We start from the raw sequence: 27,627 nt of genomic DNA, 5'->3' as shown, positions 1-27,627 counted from the left end.
TAGAAGCCCCATGGGCATTCAATTACTCAAGTCATGCATGAGAACGTAAATTCTTCAAACATTTTGGGTTGTACGTAGAGTAGTACTTAAGCCCAAGCCCAATTTGCATTCTTTCATTATACTCATGCAAGATGGGCTGGAAGGCCAACAAATATTAAATTACCCAAGTGGTGCACAAGCACATAAATTCTTCAAACAACCTAGGTTGTGCATAATGCAACACTTAAGCCCAATTTTCATTCTTTCATTTGACTTATCTGAGATGGGTTGGAAGCCCCATGGACATTCAATCATTTAGGTTGTGCACAAGCACATAAATCCTTCAAACAATTTAGCTTATACATGAAGCAGTACTTCAACCCAATTAGCCTTCTTCCATTACTAATCTAGAATGAGTTGGAAGCCCTATGGACACTTAATCGTGCTTAAATAAGAGGAGGACGGAGCCCCATGATAAATTCACGTAGTATAGGTTGGAAACCCCCTTAGACATTCATTTTGATGGGGATGAAGCCCTATAGATAGTTCATTCAATCTTAGGAAGATTCATTCATAATAGGGATGGAGCCCATGAATACTCCTTTCATTTAATGAAGCATGTCAAGATGGGTTAGTAGCTTCATGGGCATTTTATCTTTACATCCATTCAAGACAAGGTTGAGGTCCTTATAAATGATCCATTCCAATTATTTCGATATCTATAGGTAGCCTTGATTAAAAAGGACATTTAGTTCTTTTCCTAATGCCTTTCGTCAAAGACAATAACAAAAAAGGGGCAACTGTTGATGCCCATTTTTAACTAGGTATTTTTACAAATTCATTTTTCATATAAATTTAAAGTGATCCATGTTTTTGTGCTTGTAAAGTCTAAGTTTTTTAAGGACATATTTTATATGATTTATTGGTTACTCCTAAACCATTCTACGCATTCCAAGCTTAGAATAGGATTAGGATTGATTCCAAACACCCTATAGGGTAATGAGGCAATTCTCTTAACCTCCAAGGGTACTTTTGGAAAAAGGAAAAAAATTAGTAAAACCCTAGCCCTCTTATTATAAATAAAAGTTTAAGGGAGAAGAAAAGGGATGCTTGTGTTAAATATCTTAGAGGCTTACATTCAACTTGGAGAGCAAGGGTACATTGAAGAAGAGGGGTTATGTTGAATATGCGAGAAAGTTAAGTTCAATTTTTTGGAGAGGAGACAACAAGGAGGACTATATGTTTAATCTAGAAGAAACACACCTTCACATAAGGGGAAGAGGAGAGCTTCCATACAATCATGACAGGGAACTCTGTTCTAGTTGTACATTTGAATATCAATCATACTAGAATACATGGCCTTCTTTGTTTTTTTTGTTCATTTAAATGTATTGCTCAAGTTGCGGATGGAAGGTCGAGCTTGCTGCCTTATAAATTGAAACCCACTTGACAACAAATAAGGTTACCATGACAATGTTGGAGTGCATTAAAGAGAACCTTGTTAAAGATACAAATGCCTAAATCTTATGAAGTTGGTGGAAAAGGGCAAGTGTGTCAGTTTTAGTTAGAAGACGGATTACTGACAAATGGTAACCAAATCTTTGTGTCTCGAGCTTAAGATATAAAGAAGACACTACTGAGAGAGTGTCATAACACCTTATGGGTAGGTTGTCTAGGATGGAATCACACTTTGGCACTGTTGAAGCAAAGGTATTATTAGCCACACATACATGATAACGTGGTCGACTATACATGAAATTCTTCACCTATTAATACAACAATGTAGAGTAGAAGAAGATTGTAGGGTTCCCATAGCCTCTTTAATTACCAACAACACTGTGGGAGAGTGTCTCACTTGACTTCGTCAACATCCTGTCCAGAGTTAAAGATATAGGATCTATTATGGTTACAGAAATGTTTTCAAAGTACGATACCTTTGTACCCACACCAAATTACTATTTGGCAAAGGAGGCAATACAATTATTTTTCAAACATATTGTGAAGTATTAGGGTGTTCCCTAAGACATTATTAGTGATTGAGACTCAAAATTCACATGCAATGTCTGGGAATTTTTTTTTTTTAGAATCCTCAGTTCACAACTTGATATTTCTTCGAGCTACCACCAACAAGGATATGGATAGACAGAAAGATTCAATGGGATACTAAAGAGTACTTGTGCCATTTCATCACTGCCAATCAAAAGAATTGGTGCAGCGACGCTGCTTAATTCTTTTTCAATGCCCAAAAGAGCTTAATGACCACTAAAAGTACTTTTGATCTTGTTACAAGCTAGCAATAGATGTTAATTCAAATAGTGGATGAGATAAAGAGAAAGCGATACACAATATTTGTTATCGAGGTTCGGCCAAAATAGCCTACGTCCTCGCCTTGGGCATACCCCCCCAAGGATTACACTATCCCGCTCACTTAAATGGGTGGAGCAGAAGCTATTTACATCCTCTCCTTATGGGGTGAGGAAAATCCCAGTTAAATTTTTGGACTGAACCAAACCGATCTCACTTACGGGGTTGAGACTCCCCAGTTCAATTTTCAGGCTGAACCGAACCGATCTCAGTTACGAGGCTGAGACTCTCCAGTTCAATTCCAGACTGAACCCAACCGATACATTAAAATCATTTTTGTACAAAATAATGTTTCTAAAAATACAAGTTAAGATGTACACGTTTAAGTTCAAATAAATGCACTCTCTAATATGATATGAAATGTGCTCAGTAGAGTAAGGGTGTGTTTCTCAAAATATTTTTGCAATCTTTGAATATAATATGTATGATGAAGACTTCAAATATTTAAACTCTAAACCAAATATTTCTCAAAAAAAATATTTTCAATAAGATGTAGGAGAACCTAGGGTTATAACTTCAAAAACTTTGCACAAAATAAAATATATGCATTTGAAGATCTATGTGCAAATCAAAGCAAGTAAAAGGCCAAATAAAATACTCTCTTATAAAAATGATTTACAATAATAAACGAAAGAGAGTTTTGGAGAGTAAAAGATTTTCCTTAAGAAATAGTTTTTGCAATAAAAAGTAGTTGGGGAAACTTTGATTAATAAAATAATTTGAGAGGATTTTCGGAGTTAATCAAAATTGCTAATCTTGACTTATGAAGGGGTATATGTAAAGTCAGGGAATTTTTTGACCGTTGGGGATATGCTAGGTATTATTAGAAAAGTTTAATTAAATTTTAAACCTGTTTTATCATTTAAAAATACCCTAACTCGAGAGTTTTAGTCGACCAAGCCATAGGTTCGGTCGTCCGAATAGACAAAAGAAAAAGGCAATTTTGAACTTTGGGTGCTTGAAAAGTGGTTCGGGTGGCTGAACTAGGCGATTTTCAAAATGTTCGAGATTCGGTCACCCATCCTTAAGTTCGATCTGCCGAACTTGCATGTTCGGTTGCCCGAGGGTATTTTGAATGCAAACGTTTGGACGCCCAAGGTGGTGGAAAAGGACAGGGTATATGTAACGACCTGCTATTTAAATGAGTTTTTTTTTTTTTTTTTTTTTTTAATACTATGACATTCTCCATGCTTTGATACCCTACTAGTTAAACCCAATCCTCAACCTAAGTAGCAAGAAGCGGAAATCAAATAAATATGTCCATATATAATTATATACAATATAATACCAAAGTGCTAACATGTTTCCTAAAATATACACATATCACTCTTCCCCCAATATCCTCAACTAGTGAGGGCTATACAAAAGTATTCCCAAAATATACTCACTCTCTATCTGACAGGGTAGTACTGAAGCCCTTCTATCTGCGAGCCTGGTCTGCTCGCTTACCTAGATCACTTGAAAAAATGATTCAACACTGGAATGAGCCAACGCTCAGTAAGACGAAATATGCTATTACTAGCGTGTGACAATTGAGTTACAATACTTAGAAAATCTATTACTATATAGTCATGTATCACTGAATATGTAAGGCATAATACTAGAAATATAATCTTTATCTTCTACCTGTTGCTTAACATTTCTGTACTTTAGGTTTCTATTCAAGATACTACTAGTATATGTATATCTTTTCTATTTCTGTAAAGCTGTATAAACATAATAATAACTGTAAACTTCCTTGTGGATAACTGTGTGTCATGATTTAACCCCTCATGACAAGGTTGTGCGGTCTGTAGGCGGGATTTACCCTGGCTGACCAACCAGGAATAAATCACTATACTCCATAGTCTGATCAGCCTTCCTCAACCCATATCTGATGGGGAGCCTGTCCATTCGTGGGCTTTATGCGATCGACCTTTATATCACATATTATTTGAATAGGTGGTTGCACTCTATAAACTGTATATAGCTATGGTACCGTACTCTGTAACTGTATGGTCCAACAGGCTCTGATGCCATATAATACACCTCTATATACAACTATTTGTTTTACCATGATTCTGTAATAACTATATAAATCATGACACTGTGGAAAAACTGTATCTCTATATCAACTGTGTTTCTGTAATTACTATAAATTTGTATGTCATAGTATTGTAAAACTGTATATTCATGATATTTCTGTAATTGTTGTAAAATACATTCACTGTCTATATATTCTGTAAAACACATCTCTGAAAATACTGTAAAACATGTTTCTATACTATATCTATATTCTCAAGCCACACAGTAATTTTAAAATATATTAATCACATTTAATAAAATGTATAAATCTCTACTGTAAACAATACTCTGGTGAAACATTTATAATTTTATACTAACAACATTCTAAAATAACCTAACATAGCATATTTCCCTTACTTGTTTCCTGCTAAAAATCCCCTATTATAACGGGTCCAACACCCGCAGGGTTCTTCACTCAACACCCTGAAAACCATAAGTCCCATAACAAAACATCAATATTTCTTGGCCTACATCATTTTCTACAACTACCAAGAAGCCAAAAACTGAATAAAAGACCTTACCCTGGATTTGGAATGAATTCTAACTTCGTTTCACCAACGATTCGCTCCGGCAGACTTGCAGAGAACTTCGCCAGGAGCGTCGTGGTGGCTTCGGATCATCGATTCGGTGATTGGCGGGGCCAAAATCGAAGAGAGAAGAGAGTGTCTGTAGGAGAGAGAGAGAGTAGAGATAAAGAAGCCTGAAAATGTGATAAAAATCTGATTTTTCACTACTTGTAGGGCTAGGTTCGTCGACGAGACATGTCACCTCATCGACGAGTCCTTTAGTAAATTTGTCAACGAACCCTACCTTTCTTCGACAAAATTCAGAGTAGCCCAAATCCGTCTCGCGGTATTTTCTCGTTGACGAAATGGGACCTCATCGACGAGATCCTGAAGATATTCGTCGACGAATCCTAGAAATTCTTGAAATTATTATATTCTCCAAAATGCAATGTCGTCGACGAAGTCTACTGCCTCTTTTTGTTACCAATTCCATTTCTCTCTCTCTCTTCATTATTTAAATGCCATTATTTTTCGGGTCGTTATAGTATAAGTTCGGCTGGCCGAAGACGCTATGATCATTTGAGTTCGGTCGCCCAAAGTCAGGTCAACTATTTGACCAATCAACAGTTCGGTCGATCGAGACAATTTGACTTGCCTAGTTCGGTCGCCCGAATCCCTTTCAATTTTCAACCTATGTTATATTTTACCCCCGTTATTTTCCTTAAATGAAGTGCAGAGTCCTAGGGTCTCTCTAAGGTTTAGGCATTTTAATTTACCGTAAAAAAATCTAGTGTTGGTCGACTAAAGCCCTTAGGTCCGTCTACTGTTCTGTCTAAGTATTAAGACATATCATGTAGGGTGTATGCAGTTATTACAGACCAATATATAAAAACTTAAATGCATTATACATATAAAATCAAAAGGTTTTCTTCTTGATCTTCTTTGCTTTTTAATATTCATGGAAAACCCTTGATCATATAAGCTTTATGCATCTTTGGCTTCTATTCTCAGTCCCCTTATGTGTGTGTTAAATTATAACATGTTCAACCATTAGTAACACATATAAGTAACTTGCGATTTTTTATTATCAAAACCAGGCATCGGACTCAAAAGGGCAACAAGATGTATAAAGGAAAGAGTCCAAGAGTGTACATCTTCTCCAAAGAATGGAGACATAATAGATCTCTCGAGCCTACTTGGAGAAAGATTCCAAGCAAATGAAGAAGCGAGTAGATTAGGGGAGAATATTGTTGCAATTAATGTGGGTAGCTTGGTTCTTGTTAAGCTCCATCTTGAACAGATCAAGTTGAGATAGAAGACTACTTCGTAAATATAAAAGACCAATCCCCATCTTAGCTAAATTCGGAAAGGCATCTTACAAGGTTGATAATATGGTTTGGATGAAAGTGCATCTTTTGTTTCACATTACCTATCTTAAGCAATTCAATGGAAGATCTGAGCAGAAGTTAGTCAACTATAGCACCACTAAAGATAACACAACATGATGTGTGTGTGTGCACACTCACGTGCACGTATGATTTGCTAGTTCCTACTTTTTAGTAACTTGGTATCACCGTTGTAGATTTAGAGTGAATTTTCAAAAGCCTTTTTATCTTTTTTGAAATTTCTCCAATATGGAAATGTAATAGTATTCTCCTATAATTGATGGTTGTCTTTATCATTTGTTAGATCAAAGATCTCCTTTTATATTTTACTTGGTACCCACAAGGTGAAGTTTAGTGCCAATGATATGAAAATGATAACTAATACCTCTCAGAACCACCCATGTGAGTAGATTGATTCTATGCAAGAAAATCTATTGACACATATGGTTGTGCCCTTAACTACTCAACATTCTCAAAGTTCGTTAAATAAAAAAAAAAGCACCATCTCCCATACTCATTCCAATGACGCCCACTTTTAACATATTCACCATTCTCTTATCCAACATCACAACCATTGATTTCTTTGCCCTCTTTGTTATCAATATAATCTTTTTGTATGAGTTATATATATATTTTGCTCAATTTCATCAAATACATGCATCGTTCTCATTATTATTTTTTCTGATGATATGTATTTTCTAGTCACTTGGAGTCTATTTGTTTGTTATTAAACTGGCACATGTTAACTTTGATTCTTGAACTTTTTACTGAAACTATTTTGAGTCAAAATTTCAAAAGTTATGTTCTTTTGATTGAATCTGGATAGGTGTGTACCTTCACCATACTATATATACATAATGGTTACTCTATATTTCCTTAAATGTAGATGAATATTTTTTAAGTTTTCTTGGAAAATTTTTGAAAATTTCCCATCATCTCATATTTAGTTAGTGGGCAACATATACACAAACACAGAAACGCGCATGCACCCATATAATTTTACTATGTATTTCCTTTTTTCATTTTGTAAATGGGTTTTGGTTCTCCTAAAAAAAATTTAGAAAATTTAATTTCACTTCGTGCTTTAATTCATGTATAGAATGATAAAAAGTAAGTGCCTTCATAGACACTTATGAATCATGTAGGTGCTTCATTGTTTATTATTATTATTATTATTATTATTATTATTATTTTCATTTTTGTGGAGTTTCTCAAAGCATTATGTACAAAGTTTGGATTGGTATTGTTTTGATATTCATTTCAAAACAAAAATAAGTGATTTCATAAATATTTTTTTGATTAGATCTATAATACACAAGGCTTTTGATTAGTTGTCCTCTTTAATAACATTATTTAATAATATCATACTTTCATTGAAATTTTATTTGTTTGAAGTTAATTGATGGGTAAGAAATCACAATTCAAACAAGGACCAGTAGATTAATTTTTGATTTTAAATAAATACATACATGCATACACATACATATTCACTAGTGGGTTTTTTATTACATATTTATTTATTTATTTTTAATATTTTTTAAGATTTATTTCATGTTCAAAGTTTCTCTTATGTGTGTGTATGCTTGTATTTATTTAAAATTAAAAATTGTGCGAGCATTCAAAAAAGTAAAAAAGGAAAAAACTAAGCATAAGTTTTGGCATATGCCTATTCGTATGTTTATTTGTTCTTTTTAAGTTTCCTTCAATTGGAAACTAACAACCAAATTGAATTGATATACTTAATCGTTCCAATAACACAAGCATAAAATGTATTTAGCTTTCATCAATTCACTTTGTTTTTTATTTTGCTTTGGTCAATTCACTTTGTTTCTTATTTTTTTTATTGTTTGCATTTTCAATTAGTTTACATGTTGTATAAAAAAATAATAAATAGGGGAGACCTTATTACTAAGGTTTGGAGGAAGGTTTCGGTGGAGATTAGTGTTCATTTTCTTAGACAACAGAGTTGGAAAGAAAGAGTTCAAATGTGGTTTAATAGGACTTCCAGATTTTCTCAATTGGGATCATTGATTGGTTTGATTCCTTGTTTAGTAGTTTGGACGCTGTGGAGAAGGAGATGTGTGGTTAGAATGGAGGGGAAATTAGAGAGTAGTACATATGTGTGGCTGTCCATTAAGTATTAGGTGAGGGTTTTGACCAAGAACATGACAGGATTGACTCAGCTAAAAGATGCTGATTTTCGGATATTACATAATCTAGAAGTGCAAACTATGAATAAAAGAATTAAAACTATGCAATGTGTGAGATGTCTAAAATCGGGGCAAGGGAGGTTGAAATTAAATTTGGTCGAGAGTAGTTTGAGGAACCTAGGGCCGGCGGGTGGTGGTGGCATCCTTAGAGACCATACAGGTTCTTTTGTGTTTGGTTTTTTAAAATATTTTGGTTCTTATTCAAATAATGAAGTTGAATTGTGAGCTGTGTTGGAGGGAATAAAGATTTGCAAACATTTGGACCATACTAGTATTGATATTGAATGTGATTCGAAGATTGTTGTAAATTGGATAAGATCAAGTAGGTGCTCCTTATGGTATTTATGAGATTTTTGGGAGTAACTGATTGGTTTATTAGAGGGAATAGACTTTTTGATAAAAAAATGGTATAGAGAAGGAAATAAAGTGGTAGATGCCTTGGCTCGTCAAGATGCTAGGGGGAGGAATAAGTTGTTTATAAATAGTAGTCAACTCCCTAGAGTTATCAATGAGTTATATAAATTAGAGAAGATGGATACGACTTATATGAGTTATGTTTAGCTGATTTCCTGTTGGTTTTGGTCTATACTTTATGTTATTTATCTTTTGTTTATTTTGTTGCGTGATATTTGTTTTGTAGGTTTTTGTTTTGTTTTGTTTTGTTTTAATTTGACTTGTAGTCTTATTTTGGCTGGATGTTGGTGTTGTTATTTGGGAGACTTTTAAAGTTTTGTCTTTTATTTTTCCCTTTGATTATATTGTAACTGCGGTATTCTTCCGCCAAAAGTGAAATTTTATTAATAAATAAATGGTGGTGCCGCTCTTCTTAAAAAAAAAAAAAAGTATGAAAAATAGTAAAGTGTATAATTTCATATTAATTCATCTCATTCAAGTTTTATTTTTTAAAAAAGGTAAAAAATATTGACTTTTCCTAATATTTGATAAAAAAGATGCCATCATTTCTTAAAATTTCAAAAATTCTAAGAATCTCTCATAAGATTTTAAAAATTTATGATCTTTTATTATCAGAAAAACATAAACCTCTCCTTATATTTTGTAAACAAAATAAATTTTTTGAGGTGATGCTTGTGCATTTTTTGATAAATCTTAAGAGAAATTTGTGTTTTTTTTTAAATCTTAGGAGAGATTAAAGAGATTTCTAAAATTTTAAGGAATATTTCTATCTTTTTATCAAATCTCAAGATAGATAAATGTCTTTTACTCTTTTTAAAATTTTAAAGCAATTATAAAATTGTTATATTATTTAATCAAAAAATATTAAATAAAATAAATTATATATATTTAAAAATTTTTATTTTATTTATAAAATATATTATCATACTGTCCCCCAAAATTTATTTTTCATTCTATTTTGGAAACCAAACTTTGATGGCATGGGGGACTCAATCTTGACTCTAATTTAGCTTTAAATCCTCTTGGACGCCGCCGCGCACTACCATTAATTAATTAGGGAAAAAGGCTTATGAGATTTTTACTGTTCTCCTAACTGTTGGGATCACGAGATATATAAAACATCCATGCGGTTCACGCATGTATAAATTGATTAATTTGGCTGCTTAAAATAATATCTTCGACCATTTTTCCTCAAATTGACGTCAAATTATCTACCTACCGAATCCGGAATCTCTCTCACTCATCACGACGAGGCATACCCTTGTTACAAATACCCATGATTCCAAAAACCCCCTCACTATCATTTCAGCGGCTAGATTTTTTCCCCACTCTTTTCTTTTGCTTTCTTTGGCTTCCATTCCTATATTTGCTTTAATCCCTTGGTCGCAGATTGCGCTTTCTCCTCTGGTTCTTCCGCCTGAAATAGAAGTACTCGAAGGCATCTTTTCTTCTGGGTCTTCTTTTCAGGCGGTGGATTTGCCATTTCAGGTAGTTTCTCTACCTTTCCTCATCTGGGTCTTGCTCATATGATGGTGCTTAAATTTCTTGCTCGTTTTAATCGTTCATTGCCATTTTTCTCTTTCGTGCATTGATATTTTTGTGATTGTTGGGTTGAACAGAGGACGGGAGTAGTCATCTAATTAACTGTGGGAGGATTGGAAAGCTTGTAGCTGCAAAAATGGTGAATCTTTGTGCACGTTCTTCTAAGCAGGGGAAAGGGAAGAGGTTGTGGAAGAAGATGAAGTACCAGCTGGTTGAGTACCACTCATTGCCTGGCTATTTGAGAGACAATGAGTTCATTCTGGGTCATTACCGAGCTGAATGGCCATTGAAGCAGGTCCTTCTAAGCATCTTCAGCATTCACAACGAAACTCTTAATGTCTGGACGTAAGGTTCCGCAGGAACTTTATTTATTTTCTTCTCCCTTACCCTGCATTTGGAAGCTTGGATTTCAGGCCTTGGATTTGGATTTGGATTTGCGTGAATTTGGACAAAAAACAATAAAAATGTTTACGTGAGTTTCATTCCAAATCTACACAAATCCAAAGCCGGGCCATACTCCCAAACACTATCTTAATGGCTTTTTTGTGAATTTGGTTTCCCAATGTAGATGTGAATTTGTTTAAACGTGAATTGGTTTTCCCGATTTCTGCAATTTTTGTGGGACTCTTTGCTGTTTCTAGAAGAATGGTCTATTCCTTGGTGGTTCATTTACCTTCAAGAAATTATATTGAACATTATATTTGCATTTGCTTGACTTTTAGTCCCCGGATAAGGAGAATGGTGCTCTAGATTTCTATAACTGGGGAATCTTAGCTGTTTGGAAATAGGAATGGAGTGAAAGGTATTAGATGCGTAAAGGATTGGAATATCAGTGGAAATGCTTATAAGCTTATTGACGCCTTTTCTCATTGCTGTCCTATAGAAGTTGGGGGGAAGCAATAGCCTTTGATTTTACTTTATAGATGCCAGCAGATTTTCTACAGGACAAAGTGTAACTATGTGTTTCTATCCTTTCACTTGCTACTTCTTTATGCTGATTGGCTTCAATTTGAACCAAAGAAATTAATTTCAAAGCTCCCTCTTGTTACAGTGAACCTCAATAGTGCCAGATCTTATCTGTAGCATTTTTTGTGTGAAAAATATTCATCCATAGGGTGTTCTATTTTTTGAAAATATTATTATTTTTTGTTAGCATTGAAGGAGTCTATGATAGGCTTGATACACATAATTGAACACCAACTTAATCCAAAAGTTTAATTCTATTAGGTTTTTGGGTCTGATCATGTATATAAACACCCATCATCCACTCTATTTTTCCAATGTGGGACAAACTCACAAGTGAAATTCTAAACAATTATTTACATTTTTAACTTCCCTCTTATGTAATTCAACTTTGGACTCGAAAAACTGCAAATATTATTAATACTTTCTCTGGTTCAAAAAGGTGACCTTTACCATAGAGACCAACAAAACAGAGCTGGCAGCTTCATTTGCAGAATGGTTTTCAAAGTTATTAAAGCATTCACTGAATAATTGGACCAGTGCATAATATGGAATGGACCACACAATATGGCTAGGTAGGAGGTGAGCTCTCCACCTAACCATGAACTTTCTGTTCCTGGTTTGAATAGATGAGCTTTACCATAGAGACTCTACCAACAACAATGATCTTACCTTCATTAGTATAATGGACAGATACATAATTTACTAAACAACATTAGCCCTTTCTTGCCAATTGCATCCAGTATATCAGTGAACTTGACTTTAATAGAAGGGAATTCTGTGTCCAGACATTTGTTTATTGTCAGGGAATGGAGATGTTTTTCTAGGCTCAATTCAACTAAGGCTAAATGCAAAGTAAACAGGTTTGGCTATATTAATCTTTTCTCCCCATTCTGCGTCATCTATGGCTGTATTCTTTTAAAGATGCCAAAACCATTCTTACTACTCCAACACGTGACCTGCAGCCTACTTCTGCCTCTCCTCATTCGTTCTACTTGAATTGAATCACTCTTGCACTGGAGCATTTCTAGGTCTACATTGCAATGTCTTCTCACATTAGTTCTTAATTAGCAATAGAAAACAAAGATGTCTTTCCGTGTTCTGCAGCTTCTGCTTCTTACTGGAATTAAAATGTTTATTTTATTGTTCACATTCTCTTTTTTTGTTGCTAGCTATTGATAGAGGGCATATATGAGGGATTCTTAACTTTCTTGACACATGCGTGTTGGCTGCCGACTCCTGGTCCCGAGTCATTGTCATGAAATGGGACTGTTAGGTTTCAGTTTTTGTCATTGCTGGCTCAGAAAGCTTGACAGTTCTCTTCTCTATACTCTGCTGAAATGATTTTGATTCACTTCTATATGCGAAAAATATTGGTTGTCCTTTTGCGACCCTGCATTTAAGCACTGCTCCTTATATTTCCTGTAGGCATTTGATTGGGTTCTTCCTTTTCCTTTCCTTGACCGTCTACACTGCAACAAAGGTCCCAAAAGTTGTGGATCTCCATTCCCTTCAACACATCCCTGATGTGCTGAAAAAGGCTGATCTGCAAAAGATGCATGCAGAGCTCTTGACTTGCCTGCCTTCCTTACCCAACATGCCAGATTTGCACAGATTTCAGGAGGAATTCAGGACTTCATTGCCTTCAATGGATTTGCTTCCGTCGCCATCAAATTGGCATATCGTTGAACTACTTACTAACTGTTTGCCTGAGAGGTTCTCCCATGGCAACCACAGCGATGTTTGTGTTCTGGTAATTTCCTGCTTTTGATTTGGATGAGACCTTTTAAGCCTTCTATCTTCGACTCAAATAATAAAAAAGAAAATGGTTTTCCAGTTCTAAAAATTATTTTGGAACATCAGAGTTTTCATTTTGATGGCTATAATTTCTGCTTTCCTTGTACATGACTAATTTCATCCTATGCTAGGTTGTGTTTTGTAGTCCTGTTTCTTTGCAAAATCATGCCTCGTATTATTATTTTCTATTCTTGTTCTTTTCATTCGTTGTTAAAAATTATTTCCCATTTTTGAAAACAGAAGAAATGGAGATGATGCAGCAAATGTGTTTGGCAGGGTTTTATTTATTTGTTTATTATGATACTATTTTTCAAGAATTTTCCTAAAAACCCACAGTTTTTAAGGGAATGTTTAAATGTTGTTTTTGGTGTTTTGACGAATGGGACAACAACAATTGAATTGAGAACTACCTAAAGATGATGAAATTTCTTGATATTCATTTATTTTGGTTTCTACTCTCAAAAAATGAAGACCATTTACCCCATGTTTGGGGAGGCCTTAGATTTGGAGTTGTATTGAATTTGGATAAGATGATGTATAAAGTTGTATTGAAGTTTGTTTAAATCTACTCAAATCCAAATTCAAGGTCCAAATTCATGCTTCCATACACTACCTAATTTTTTATATAAGATAACTGTAGCACAAGGACCCTTGTTGCATGTATGTTCCTCCGCTGTAAAACTTTCTGGATATATTTGAGGGACTTTGTTCCCAACAGGATGCATTTTCACTGCTGAAGAACGCCATTTTTTTATGAGAATATTTAAATGTTGTAATGTTAAATATGTAAGCAGAAACTTGAATGATCTGGCACATTATGTTGCCAAGTGTGCCCAAGCTGCTCGTAGGGGCCTTCTGTTTTTCTTGCTTTAGGCCTAGACAGCTTCTCCCTTGGTCTATTGCTGTATGTTATCTGTAAGCTTTTTCTTAATGAAATGACGTTTTGGTTTCAAAAAAAAAAATAAATAAAAAATTCTTTGCTGCTCGCTGTTTAGTCAAGTAATTCAGTAGCATGACCGCACTGGTTTTTTTTCTGCTTGTTTGTGCATGTGGATGATTTGTTATACGGTTTCTTGAAAGTTACATGCCAATAATCCCTTCGACCATTCTATTGCTGAATGCAGCGGAGCATGAAGGAAGACGTGGCAAACATTATAGCGCCATTGGTGAGGAGGCCGATCACCCGGTGGCCATTCTTTGCCTTCTTGGGCGGTGCCATGTTCTGCTTGCTAGCCAGCAGCTGCTGTCACCTCCTTGCCTGCCATTCAGCCCGTTTATCATACATCATGCTCAGACTTGATTATGCCGGTATTGCAGCTCTCATCTCTACCTCCTTCTACCCTCCCGTCTACTACTCCTTCATGTGCAACCCCTTCTTCTGCAATCTCTACATGGGGTTCATAACCCTCTTGGGGGTAGCTACTATCTTGGTTTCTCTCCTACCAATCTTTCAAACTCCCAAGTTTCGTAGTGTTCGGGCATCACTTTTCTTCGGAATGGGCTTTTCCGGGATAGCACCAATTCTTCATAAGCTGATTTTGTTCTGGCACCAGCCTGAAGCACTCCATACAACTGGGTACGAACTTCTTATGGGAGCTTTCTATGGCATGGGAGCACTGGTCTATGCTACAAGAATTCCCGAGCGTTGGAAGCCTGGGAAATTCGATATTGCCGGACACAGCCACCAGCTCTTTCATATATTAGTTGTGGCTGGGGCATACACTCATTATCGCGCTGGGCTGCTGTACCTCAAGTGGCGGGACATAGAAGGGTCTTGTTGAACAAAATGTGTTATAAACTTATAAAGATGCGTGGGAAGAAGGTTCTTTTGTTTTTTCTTGGTATTGTTGTGCTGATGGGGGAAGAAGGTTGGATATATATACAACAATAGATTCTGAACCTATCATTGCTCTGTAAACTTCATAAATCATTCGATTTGGGGCGAGAGATCGCCTATTCCATTGGACCATTGTGTACTGTAGTGAAATAGTAGTGTTAGGTCAAAATTTAAAGCCCATGGGCGTAGGCAAAAAACAGACCTGGCAGAAAGAAAATAACGAAGAGAAATGCTTTCATTGAGAGTCGAACTCAAGACCTCCCGCTTACTAAACGGGTGCTCTAACCAACTGAGCTATGAAAGCTTGTGAACACTTTTTGGAGGAATACATCAAACTAAAAATGGAGTTTTTTCCCTATATATCTTTCAAAAAAAAACATATATATATATATATATATATATATATATATATATATATATTAAATAATACCCTATTTTGGAAAGTATTTTTCAAAATAACTTTGACGTAATCTCGCTATTTGGTCAAACGAGATTTGCCACGTGTCACGTCTAAGGTAAAACATAGACAAATCTTATTACTTGGTCTAATGAGATTTGCTTGCCACGCGTCTAGACCAGGTTGTGCTGCCATTTAAATCTCGTTGTACCAAGTAGCGAGATTTGTTGTGCAAATGAAATTTTTTGTGTTCTCCTTATTTATTTATTATAATAATGATTAATTAAATTATTGGAGGTAAGAATCATTTATTAATTCAAATTTTCACATAGAATAAATTAAAATTTTTAATTTAGTTAAAAATATTATTTTTATCATAAATTAATATAACAGTCATACATTATAAATATACAGTAATAGCAAGATTATATTTAATTAAATAGGGAAATATTCTATTATTTTATTGAGTAGAAAATATTTAAATATTAATTAAAAAATAATTATTATTGAAATTGTTAACTAAGAATCTTAACAATTCTAATTTGTTTTCTTTTTTATTTCTTCTAGCTTCCTTCCCTTTCACAAAATCTTGGATGCAAATAGAGCCTAACAGTTTTGTCCATTCTACAAATCTACAAAATTATCCAAGAAATGATCCTCATCTGAGAATTTTTTGAAGACTTTAGTTTTAGATCTCAGTGCCTATTTATTTGCATGGTTAAGAGGAACTTATCATCATCCCCTTTCTTTGTAACAACTTGTGCCATGCAAGACAACCCCCCAGGCAAAAGGAACTAGCAAACAACATTGATACTACCTTACTCTACCTTAAGAATACCATTCCAACTATCACTTGGAAATCATCCATCGACACTATGAAATTTGCATGTCCCACCCAGTGTCTAAGCTTCATAGTCACTTGCTTGGTTACTTCTAGAGTATGCTGAGTCGCGGAACTGACCACTTCTATACGTCCGAAGTCCTCCAAGTTCAAGTTAAGTCTCTATGCTTCTAGCTTTGAGATAAAGTTATATGTAACCTTAGTTTCCATTATTGCAGAGGTCCTTTTTCCTGCCTCTCCAACATGTTCGAGTAACTGCACTACACACATCCTTGGGGTCATCCTCATCATCTCCATTTGCTCCCTCTACAATGGAAGCTTGCAAGACATTGAGCGATGACTTGTGATAGCAATCAACAACTTTTTGAGGGCCTCAACATAGTTAGTCAAGGCCCAATCTCATCCAATGGCGGTAAACTAGGCGAAGACCCAATCTCATCTAGTGCTACATGCAGAAACTCCTTAGACATTTTCCCATTTCGATCATTTGGTACCGTTTTCAAAGCTGCCTCCAGTGACTGCATTGAAAAGATTGAAAAACATATTTCAAACAATTACAACTAGAAAAATTGGCTTATGGTTTTTAAAAAAAAAAAGAAAAAGAAAATCTTAACTTTTGTTATTAGTATTCATAGCTGGGAACAAGCTCAAATATAGAACTAAAAGGCTCAACACATCTTGGTGTTATCACGCCTAACAATGCGCTTATGGGTTTTTTTGTTATTACTATATTTATTCTTATCAAATCAGTATTTAAGATAGCATAAAATCTCACTTCAGTTGCCTACAAGACAACCTAAGGACTTGTATGTTAATACAAAAGTAAAACAAAGAAAACTTACATGTAAGAAATTTTGTAAGGATAGAATTTGCATGACAATGAGCAATTTGGTGCTAACCTTGTCGGTGTCTCTATGTGCTAAATAAGTAGCATATATAATTTGAGGGTTTATTGTTGTAAGATCACACCAAAGTACCCAAAAGCTTGAAGCAAGAAAAAACCTCTTTTGTACGCCATGTGTGTATGAGATAATCTTTTGGCCTTACTAGCATGTTCAAACCCCCCCCCCCCCCCCAAAAATTCCTTTTGTTGCTTTAATCATTCACCTAAATGGAAACTAAAATATGGCTTGTAATACTTGATAACATCAAGTATCCATATCCTTTGGATCCATTAGTTAATTAACTTAGATTAATCTTCACTCATTAGTTAATTAACTGTTTGATTTAGGGATAGGGTTAGCAAGTCTCAATTATATAATCTTCTTATTAGTTTATATCTATAAGGTATGACTATTATATTGAGTTGTTTATTTATTGTTGACGCAATATTCTATAATATGAATTATAGTAATCTGAGTATTGTAACTCAAAATTTGATATACATTTAGCATAGTGTGGGTGTCCAATTATATAAAGAATCATTACTGCAGAAATTTCGGCAGGGTCCCCTTTAAAAATTGAGCATATCCCATCCATGCACATGTTCAAAGAAAACATTTATCTTAAACAATCGATACCAGTACGTTCACAACGTTACATTCACAACTTTCATACACATTCAACGTATCAAATTACTGTAGAAATTTCGACAGAGTCCCCTTTAAAAATTGAGTATATCCCATCCATGCACCTTTTTAAAGAAAACATTTATCCTAATAAATCGGTACCAGTATGTTTACAACGTTACATTCATAACTTTCATACACATTCAACGTATCAAATTACTGTAGAAATTTCGGCAGAATTCCCCTTTAAAAATTGAGCATATCCATCCATGCCCCTGTTAAAAAAAAAAACATTTATCCTACACAATCGATACCAATATGTTTACAAAGTTACATTCACCACTTTCATGTATACGTTCGTGGGAAACAATACAAAACATTCATTCACACCTGTCATAACCAAATTTCATCCACATATACATCTTTTGGAAAATAAATAAATATTTCTAATTATAGATAAATAATACAACGATCCTCTATACAATTGAAAAAAGAAAAAAAAATATAATGTTGTACAAATGAAATAATAGAACGATGGTCTATACAAATGAAAAAATGGACAAATAGATGCTGTACAAAAGAAATAATACAACGATGATCTATACAAATGAAAAAAAATGAACAAATAGATGTTGTACAAATAAAATAATAAAAAATAATGCCTACAAATGAAATAATAAACAAATAGATGTTGTACAAAGTCGGACAAATTACGTCAATCCTACTACTCCGTGCCGCAAAAAAGGTCGTCTCCGGTTTCGGGGTGGTTGTCGTCTGCATCTGCCCTCTCCTGGCTGCTCCTCCGCGTTTCGTGTCTGAGCTCGTCGATGTGCTATATATTCGTCATCTCCGTCAATAGGTACTACATCATCTATATCCACGCGAAGCTAACTCGTATGAAGTCTCTGGATGAGTCCGAGGTGGCAAAGCTGGTGCATCCACCTCCTCTACATCGAGAGGGTCATCTAGCAGGTATGACATCAACGGGGTGGCGATAGAGTCAGACAGGGCGTTTGCTTGTCTACTAGACGGGCCCGCAATATCAGCGGCTGTCAATGGGGCATAGGGTGCGGATAGGCCTAATACATGCTCCGCTTGTACAATGAGCGGTGAGAAGGCCGGACTCGACGGACGGCTGGAGAAAGCTGCTCGACCTTCTAGTATTGGAGTTGGTTGACCTCCTTGTGGTGCCGGGGCACGGTATGGTGTAGGGATCCGTCGTCTATCCTCGTGGACAATGACCAAACCTGCTATTGTTAAATTCTGGACAGCGGGCTCTGAAGAGAGTAGGTCGACCTGGTGTAGTACGTTCGCCTACAACATATGAAAAAAAGTGGTTACCATATTAACATCGTAATGTAGACGGTAAAAAATTAGGTATGTGTTAGAGTATTCTTACGAGGCTCATGTAGACAGCCGTGGTCCTATACCACGTATAATATGGGTCCTCCGGACCCATCAAATCGTCCGCCTCCACTCCCTGTATGATATACTCTCGTTGATGGCCCACATAGTCACTTACATCTCTTGCTCGGCAGCCCAATCCATGTTCCCTCAATCACGGCCATCAATCTCATGTAGGTCGTCCCCACGTACATCTACCCCCAACGTCAAAAAGCGGTCGGGAATGCCCTGCCAATAGCCGAACTGACGCATCACTCGGTCAGGGAGATGCTACTTGATAATATGAAAACATATGAGTGGCACTCGGGCTACCCATAGGTCCCTCCTAACTGCATAATTAGTCGGTAGGTCGGCTAGAACGTCATTCGTGTAGGGCGCCCATATGAACTGCACTTAAACATAACCAACTACGTGGTTGTTAAGCTAAAACTACCCCTCGACCGATTAAACGTCGTGATTCGATGTCCGGTCACCTTCAGCTTCCTTTTTTCCATCGCTAGCAATATATGTGGAGTGAATACATTTCCTCCAGATATTGTGTTACGAGTAGCCTTTCTTCGGCTATTGAAATAATGTGCAACACGATAAAATGTTAGTTGCATAAGGGCTGTTATTGGAAGACTATGAGCACCTTTTAGGACGGTGTTAAAACAATCCACAAAGTTAGTGGTCATGTTCTCATACCTTCTTCCACCGTCGTGGCACTGACTCCACATATGAGGAGGGATCTGATCGAAAAATGACTTCGTTGGTTCCCCACCCTCATCGAATATCCTCTCTATCCATATGTCAAATTTTCTTACCTAATGCTCCTTTCCTGCTCGCTCAGCCATACGCATAAGATTGACACTCCGTACTTTCGTATTAAAGTTGCTGACCACGTGTCGGAGGCAGAATTGGTGGTAGGCACGTGGTGGTTGCCAATCAGGATTGCGCTGCACTGCAATGAGAATTCCTGGATGTCAATATGATATAAGGTAAATGTCGTTCCTATCGGTAATGGAACGAAGACAACACAGAAACCAATTCCATGTGTTCAGGCTTTCCTCTTGGACAATAGTGAATGTAAGGGGAAATATTTACCTATTTGCATCCAAGAACGTTGTAATTAAGAGTTTGCCCTTGTACCTACCGTACAAGTGTGTCCTATCCACACATATGACGGGAGGGCAATGACGAAAACCTTGAATAGATGCTACAAACAACCAAAATACGGATACAAAGGTTGCGGTGTTCTTGCTACCTAGAACAGAACTCCACCTCCACCTGACTGTAGTCCTATGATTGTACGCGCACATCGCTTCGATCCACTTTAGAAACGTTTGATTAGACTTCTCCCAATCATCGAATACTTGAGCAATTGCCTTCTATTTGCCCAACTAAACCTTTTTATACGATATCGAATTTCTGAAATGACGATCTATGAACTCTTGTGGTGATTGATGTCGACGCATCTCCCCTTATCATATTCACTATCTCCCTAGCAATGAGGGACGATGTGATTTGGTTATGGTCCTGTGAGAGAAGTTTGTTCAGACACGTGTGCGGACCAACATATATGATTTCAAATAATCGGTGTTTCATCTAATACATTGCACGCAATCTCCATCCGCAATCGTGTTCCTTACACCTAGCAACCCATAACTTTGGGGTAGATCGCACAACTTGGAAGTCATGGTGGGTACAAGCGTGATACATTCGTACTAGTGCGTTCAACTGATCCTTTGACCCAAAGAGCATCCCCCTACTCAACTCAGAGGATTCATCCCAATGAGTCACGCGTATAGGAAGCTCATCTACCGTAGTTTAATCTGTAACATCTACGTCAATATTATCGTATATCAGAGGCTCGTCCATGAACTGGGTGTTGTAGGTGGCATCATTCTTTTCACCGGGGGGGGGGGGTGGGTTCTCATCATTGGGGAACTCATTTAACCCTTCACCTGTTTCCTGCTTGTACGTGTCTTTATCTTGAAGATTAACATCGTTTGTAATGTTCATTCCCTCGTCCAATGTGTCATTCGTCATTGCAAACAACGAACCTAGAACCTCTGTCGGGACTTCTTCGCAACCTCCTCGTGGACACGTGTCAGGAACAGGTATTTCATACATCGGAGGCTCGAACGAAGATCCCGGATATTCATTAAAATCCACATTAGGCATACCACCAACCTTCGCACTCATATCAATATGACATGTTTTGTCACACCCTGAACCCGCGGATAGGTCTCAGGTGTGATTTTAGTAACCCAACCTGTCTCTGTATCATTTAAAACATACATGATACTATACTGAATGAGGGTCCGACCCTGTGGGGTACACGTAAACCCTATACACAATTATATACATGTCCATACACATCAAATACGCAGGGAAAATGTTCTTCTATACATACATTATACCATACCAGAGTCTATAAATACCTAGAAATATGCATCCCAAAATACAATACATACTCCAGGTGTCTACAAAACCCAACACAGACAACCTGGTTATAAAACCCGTACCTACACAGGTATTAAACGTAGCTAACCGACACCCACGCTTCTAGATGCTATGATGTTAGATTCGGCTATCCGAAGGACCTGAAAACCATTTTTATTTCGGGGTGAGACACCTCTTAGTAAGGAAGAAAGCAAGTTATATTAGTGTGTGACATACAAGTGTTATTTAAGCATAAAATATAACACGATACAGTTTTAGTATTTTCACAATTCAGTTCCAGTACATACGATACCAAATATATGGTTAGTGTCGTCACACTCAAGCACACGATACCCTGTGATAACTGAAACCTCACAACGATACCATTGCCAGTACAGTGTTAACTCACACCCATTGGTGACTAGCCGAAACAAAGTGGTGATATTTCACACCCTCAGATATAGAGTCAGACACTCTCGCTCACGATAATTAGCCAAGACATGACGGCAGCATATGGTAATTAGTCGCCTCTAACTGCTTTACAAAACCTGGAACAATTTTGGAACTTATGTTCCTATACTCATCAGCGTATGGTAATTAGCCGCCCCTAGCTGTTTTACAAAACTTGGAACAATTTACATATAACAGTTCATTCCACACTTATTTGAGCATACACAAATCATATCGTTTTCAGTTTGAGTAATACAATTTAATACAAATATAGGTACAGTCATCTCAATACTACAGTTTTATACAACATACGATTTCCCAACATAAAATAGAGATTACACCTGAAACCCCCAATTTTTCCAAAAACTGTAACCCGAAAATCTCGCATTTTCACTTGATAGATTTTCCCAAATAAGTAGCCAAAATATACATACGATTGTAAACTATAGGTTTACTTATCCCAATTTCAAAAATAACTGATATAAACAGAATTCCCTTACCTTTTCTTGAATACCAAAATACGAACTCTATGGCTCCAAAACTATGAACCGAGTCCCCAAAACCTAAACATCCAAAAGCTATACTTCACTACAATTCTTACTACTACATATATTCCGAAACGAAACTGAAATCAGACCCTTACCTCAATTTTGGGTCAAAACCCAAAAATCCTCGAAAAGAATTTATGATTCGCTATAAACGTAGAGATCCTCGTCCTAATCTACATGGTAACATCAGATTGTAGATTCTGGCAACTGATGAACTGAAATCCTAGAGAGAGAGAGAGAGAAAGAGATTTTAGCTTTCTTAACCATTAAGAAAGTGAAAAAGATATTTATAAGCCTTTGATCCAACCAGCCTCGTCGACGAGACGACGTCCTTATCGATGAGCCGCAAAAGGAAGTTCGTTGACGCCAAGGTGGCATCGTCGACAGATTTCAAAATTTCCCAGAATCCCTTGGCATCTCCTCGTCGACGAGCTACTGAATCTCGTTGCCGAGCTAAACAAGAGGCTTCGTCGACGAGCAAAGACGCCTCGTCGACGAGCCCTGTAGATTTTTGCCTTTTAAACTTCCCTTCTCTTTTCCTCATTTATTTAATACACTTATCTCGGTTTGGGTTCTTACAACCTCCCCGCCTTACAAAAATTTTGTCCTCAAAATTTGTAATCTCTGATTTACCAACTCAACTACAAACCCAAATGCACACCTGACTCTAGAAAGAGCTAGCGGTCACTCACATAGTAGCCCCATCCCAAATACATACATACCCTCACTTATGGTGGAAGAATATTGTGGTTACATACATACACTATCTCGAGAGCTCACAATATTATCAAACTCTCCCAGAGACTAACCACATGATATTACCCCAATAGCAGAATATTACATACATATATACATACCCATAACGATCCTGCTACCAAGCTACTACTCAAAACAATTGTGGATGTTTCCAGCGTATTTCCGTCCCTAACTCTCAAGAAGCTTCCTCAACCGTGTGATTCTGCCACAATACCTTCACTAATGGTATCTCCTTGGTACGCAACTTCTGAACTTTATAATCCAGAATCTGAACAGGTATCTCCTCATACGCCAAAACATTCCCAATCTCTAAAGATTCGTAATTAATAACGTGTGACGGATCTAACACGTACCTCCTTAACATGGATATGTAGAACACATCATGGATCCTCGAGAGTGCTGGGGGTGGTGCAATCTTGTAGGCCATCGGACCCACTCGTTCCAGTACCTCGAATGGTTCGATATACCTCAGGCTCAGCTTGCTCTTCTTCTCGAATCTCATCACTCTTTTCATCGGAGTGATCGTCAGAAATATCTTACCCCCCACCTTGAATTCCAACTCATGACAGTGAACATCCGCATAACTCTTCTGCCGACTTTGAGCTGATTTAATCCTATCCCTGATCAATATGACCTGGTCAAAAGCCCATTGTACTAGTTCGGGCCCCAATATCTTCTGTTCACTGACCTTATCCCAATATAGAGGAGACTAACACCTCAGACCATACAATGCCTTGAACAGTGCCATCCTGATACTAGCCTGGAAGTTGTTGTTATAGGCAAACTCTATTAACGGTAGAAACTGAATCCAACTACCACTGAAGTCTAAAACACAAGCCCGTAATATATCCCCCCAAATCTGCATCTTCTACTCTCTGACTGTCCATCAGTCTGGGGGTGAAATGCTGTACTGAAAGTAAGCTTCGTCCTCAGTCCTTCCTATAAGCTCTTCCAGAATCGAGAAGTAAATCTCGAGTCATAATCTGAAACAATGGACACCGGTAGCCCATGCATTCTAACTATCTCATGCACGTAAAAATCTGCTAGCTTACTTAAAGAGTAGCTAACCTTCATTGGTACAAAGTGAGCAGATTTGGTCAACTTATCTATGATTATCCATATGACATTCTGCCCATGTAGTCCTGGTGGCAACTCGGTGATAAAGTCTATGGAGGTGTGCTCCCATTTCCACTCCGGAATACTCAATGGCCATAACGGCCCTGTCGGCATCTGATGTTCAGCCTTTACCTGGAGACACGTCAGACATTGTTCCACAAACCGAGCATTCTCCCTCTTCGTGCCACTCCACTAGAAGGACTCGCATAAATGCCGATACATCTTCATACTACCCGGATGTACCATATACAAAAAATGATGCGCCTCCTCCAGAATCATCCTCTTTATCTCCTCGTCGTTTGGAACACACAACCTGATCCCAAATCTCAGCATACCTCCCTCAGAAATGTTAAAATCTGCAGCTAACCCTTGCTACACTTTCTCTACTACCTCAACTAACTTTGCATCATTAGCCTGCGCGACTTTAATCCTCTTAAATAATGTCAACTGGATCACCAAACTAGCAATGAAATCTTGATGATTACCATCCACCAACTTCACGCCAAGACTCTCCAGATCTTGTCTGATATGATGCTAACCTACTACTATAGATACTGCCGTGTGCTTTGACTTCCGGATCAACGCATCAGCTACCACATTAGCTTTCTCCGAGCGATAGCTAATCATGTAATTGTAGTCTTTGATCAGTTCTAACCACCTTCTCTACCTCATGTTCAACTCCTTTTATGTGAAAAAGTATTTGAGGCTCTTGTGGTCCGTGAAGATCTCACACTGTTCACCATACAAGTAGTGTCTCTAAATCTTCAACACATATACTAACGCTTCTAACTCCAGATCGTGCGTAGAGTAATTCCTCTTATACTCCTTCAGTTGCCAAGAAGCATAAGCAATTACCTCCCCTGTTGCATCAGCACACATCCCAACCCTTTCAATGTTGCGTCGCTGTAAATCAAAAAATTACCGTCCCCAGATAGGATGGTTAAAATCAGAGCAGTGACCAGTCGATGTTTCAACTCCTGGAAACTCTGCTCATACTCGTCATTCTAATCAAATTTCGCACCCTTCCTCATCAAGCATGTTAGAGGGCCAAATAACTTAGAGAATCCCTCCACAAACCGCCGATAATACCCAACCAGTCCTAGGAAACTCAAACATCCTGCATCCTCTTCGGTTTCACCCAGTTAATCATTGCTTCTATATTACCTAGATCAACTGAGATACTACCTCCCGACACAACATGACCTAGAAATGCAACCTGCTTCAGCCAGAACTCGCATTTCTTCAGCTTAGCATACAACTTCTTCTCCCATAGTACCTGAAGTACCAACCTCAGATGGTTATCATGCTCTTCCGAACACCTAGAATATACCAAAATATCGTCGATGAACACCACTACAAACTGATCCAGGTATTTATGGAAAACCCTGTTCATTAGGTCCATAAATACCGTTCGAGCATTAGTCAACCCGAAAGGCATGACCAAAAACTCGTAGTGATCATATTTGGTTCGGAAATAAGTTTTCGCAACATCCTTCATCTTAACTTTCACCCAATGATACCTTGGCCGTAGATCAATCTTCGAAAAGACCCGTGTTCCCTACAATTAGTCAAACAGATCATCTATATGAGGCAACGGGTATCGGTTCTTCACTGTTATCTTATTGATCTCATGGTAATTAATGCACGTCCGCATCGACCCATCTTTCTTCTTGAAAAACAATACTGGAACTACCCAAGGCAAAACACTAGGTCTGATAAAGCCCTTGTCCAGTAGTTCTTGCAACTGCTTATTCAACTCTCTAAGTTCAGCTGGAGTCATCCGGTATGGAGTTTTAGAAATCAGTGCCTTGCCTGGCAGCAATTCAATAGCGAATTCTACTTCCCGATCAGGAGGTAAACCGGATAAGTCTTTCAGGAATATATCCGAAAATTCGTTAACCACTCATATATCTTCAAGTCTCAAATCATCCCGAGGTGGTTCCTTCACGCAAGCTAGATACTCCTGACAACCCTCCAAGAGTAACCTTCTCACCTGTGTAGCTGATGGAATCTTTGGCGTCGAACGCACACACGATCCCACGAACTTATACTGTTGCTCCCCAGGAGGTCTGAACACTACTACCTTCCTACAACAATCAATCACCGCATAGCTAGAGAATAACTAATCCATCCCTAGTATAATGTCAAATCCACACATGTCGCACACTACTAGGTTCCCCGGTAGCAGCCTTCCCTGAATAACCACTAAGCAGTTTCCCAACATCTTACTACAAATCGTTACACCCCCAGTCGGTGTAGCCACGGAAAACCACTCATCCATCACTTGGGTTTTAACCCCACATTGTTTCACAAAACTAGCAGATATAAACGAATGAGTTGCTCCCAAATCAAATAAAACAATAGCTCTATTTGAAAGCAAAAACATGGTACTTGTCACCATGTTACCAGCGTGTTCCGCATCTGCTGGAGTAAAAGAGTACACTCTCGTTGGAGCCGTGTTTTCCTAATAATTTCCCTGAGGCATCTGATTACTTCCACGGTTCTGGCTTTGTGCAAGCATATCGCTCCTCTGTGCCTGACAGTTTCAGGATATGTAACCCGATTTGCCACAATTGTAGCAGTTACCCTAGAACTGCTGACATTCACCATCGTGCCATTTATGACATTTGGTGCATGGTGCGGAAGATGGATCCCCCTGTGAACCCTGCCGCTCAATATTCTGGCGATAACTCGAACTATAGTTCTTCTTCTTATTTCACTGTCCCTATCGAGGAGCAGTCTAAGAACTAGAAGATACTGGCCCCTTCTTCTGTTCCTGTATAGCCACATCCCCCCGGAGGTCAACCTCGACTACGGTGGCTTTATCCACCAGAACAAAAAACTCCCGAATTTGTAGCATCCCCACAAGCCTGTGAATGTCCCTCCTCTGACCCTTCTCGAACCTCCGAGTCTTCTCATACTCGTTCGAGATCAAATACAATGCAAAATTAGATAGATCGATATATCTGGAAGCATATCTCTGCACCATCAGGGTTCCTTGAGTCAGGCTTGAGAACTTATCAACCTTCACATCACGAGTGGAAGCCGGGAAGTATCTCTTGAAAAATACCTCTTTGTAACAGCTCTAAGTCATATCAAATGGACTAGCTCTCTGCTTCTCA

At 37.5% G+C, this 27,627-nt stretch overlaps 1 protein-coding gene and 1 non-coding gene across 3 annotated transcripts; one reads left to right on the top strand and one right to left on the bottom strand.

The window, feature by feature from the left end:
• Positions 1–10,095: 10,095 nt before the first annotated feature.
• Positions 10,096–15,193, top strand: LOC131150698 (heptahelical transmembrane protein 4-like). Of its 2 annotated transcripts, XM_058101574.1 has the most exons (4): positions 10,096–10,410; positions 10,542–10,809; positions 12,856–13,180; positions 14,349–15,193. In XM_058101574.1, the coding sequence occupies exons 2-4, from the start codon at positions 10,601–10,603 to the stop codon at positions 15,003–15,005; spliced, it is 1,191 nt and encodes a 396-aa protein (XP_057957557.1). In that variant the 5' UTR covers positions 10,096–10,410; positions 10,542–10,600; the 3' UTR covers positions 15,006–15,193. The 2 variants fall into 2 exon arrangements, with proteins under 2 accessions (XP_057957557.1, XP_057957558.1); XM_058101575.1 differs by lacking the exons at positions 10,096–10,410; positions 12,856–13,180 and having other exon boundaries at positions 10,673–10,809.
• A 98-nt stretch (positions 15,194–15,291) lies between these two features.
• TRNAT-AGU (transfer RNA threonine (anticodon AGU)) lies at positions 15,292–15,365 on the bottom strand. The gene has a single exon. It is a non-coding gene; the product is annotated as a tRNA-Thr (tRNA).
• Between the last annotated feature and the right edge of the window lie 12,262 nt (positions 15,366–27,627).

This window comes from Malania oleifera, chromosome 3, assembly GCF_029873635.1.
Source record: "Malania oleifera isolate guangnan ecotype guangnan chromosome 3, ASM2987363v1, whole genome shotgun sequence".
Lineage (NCBI taxonomy): Eukaryota > Viridiplantae > Streptophyta > Magnoliopsida > Santalales > Ximeniaceae > Malania > Malania oleifera.
This window is presented reverse-complemented; position numbering and strand designations above follow the sequence as displayed.

What these genes read in the sequence shown, in the direction of transcription:
- LOC131150698 (XM_058101574.1), top strand. Translation starts at nt 10,601, where the DNA reads ATGGTGAATCTTTGTGCACGTTCTTCTAAGCAGGGGAAAGGGAAGAGG. An exon ending in GAAACTCTTAATGTCTGGAC is followed by an intron (nt 10,810 to 12,855) that starts GTAAGGTTCCGC and finishes TATTTCCTGTAG; the next exon opens with GCATTTGATTGGGTTCTTCC. An exon ending in ACAGCGATGTTTGTGTTCTG is followed by an intron (nt 13,181 to 14,348) that starts GTAATTTCCTGC and finishes TGCTGAATGCAG; the next exon opens with CGGAGCATGAAGGAAGACGT.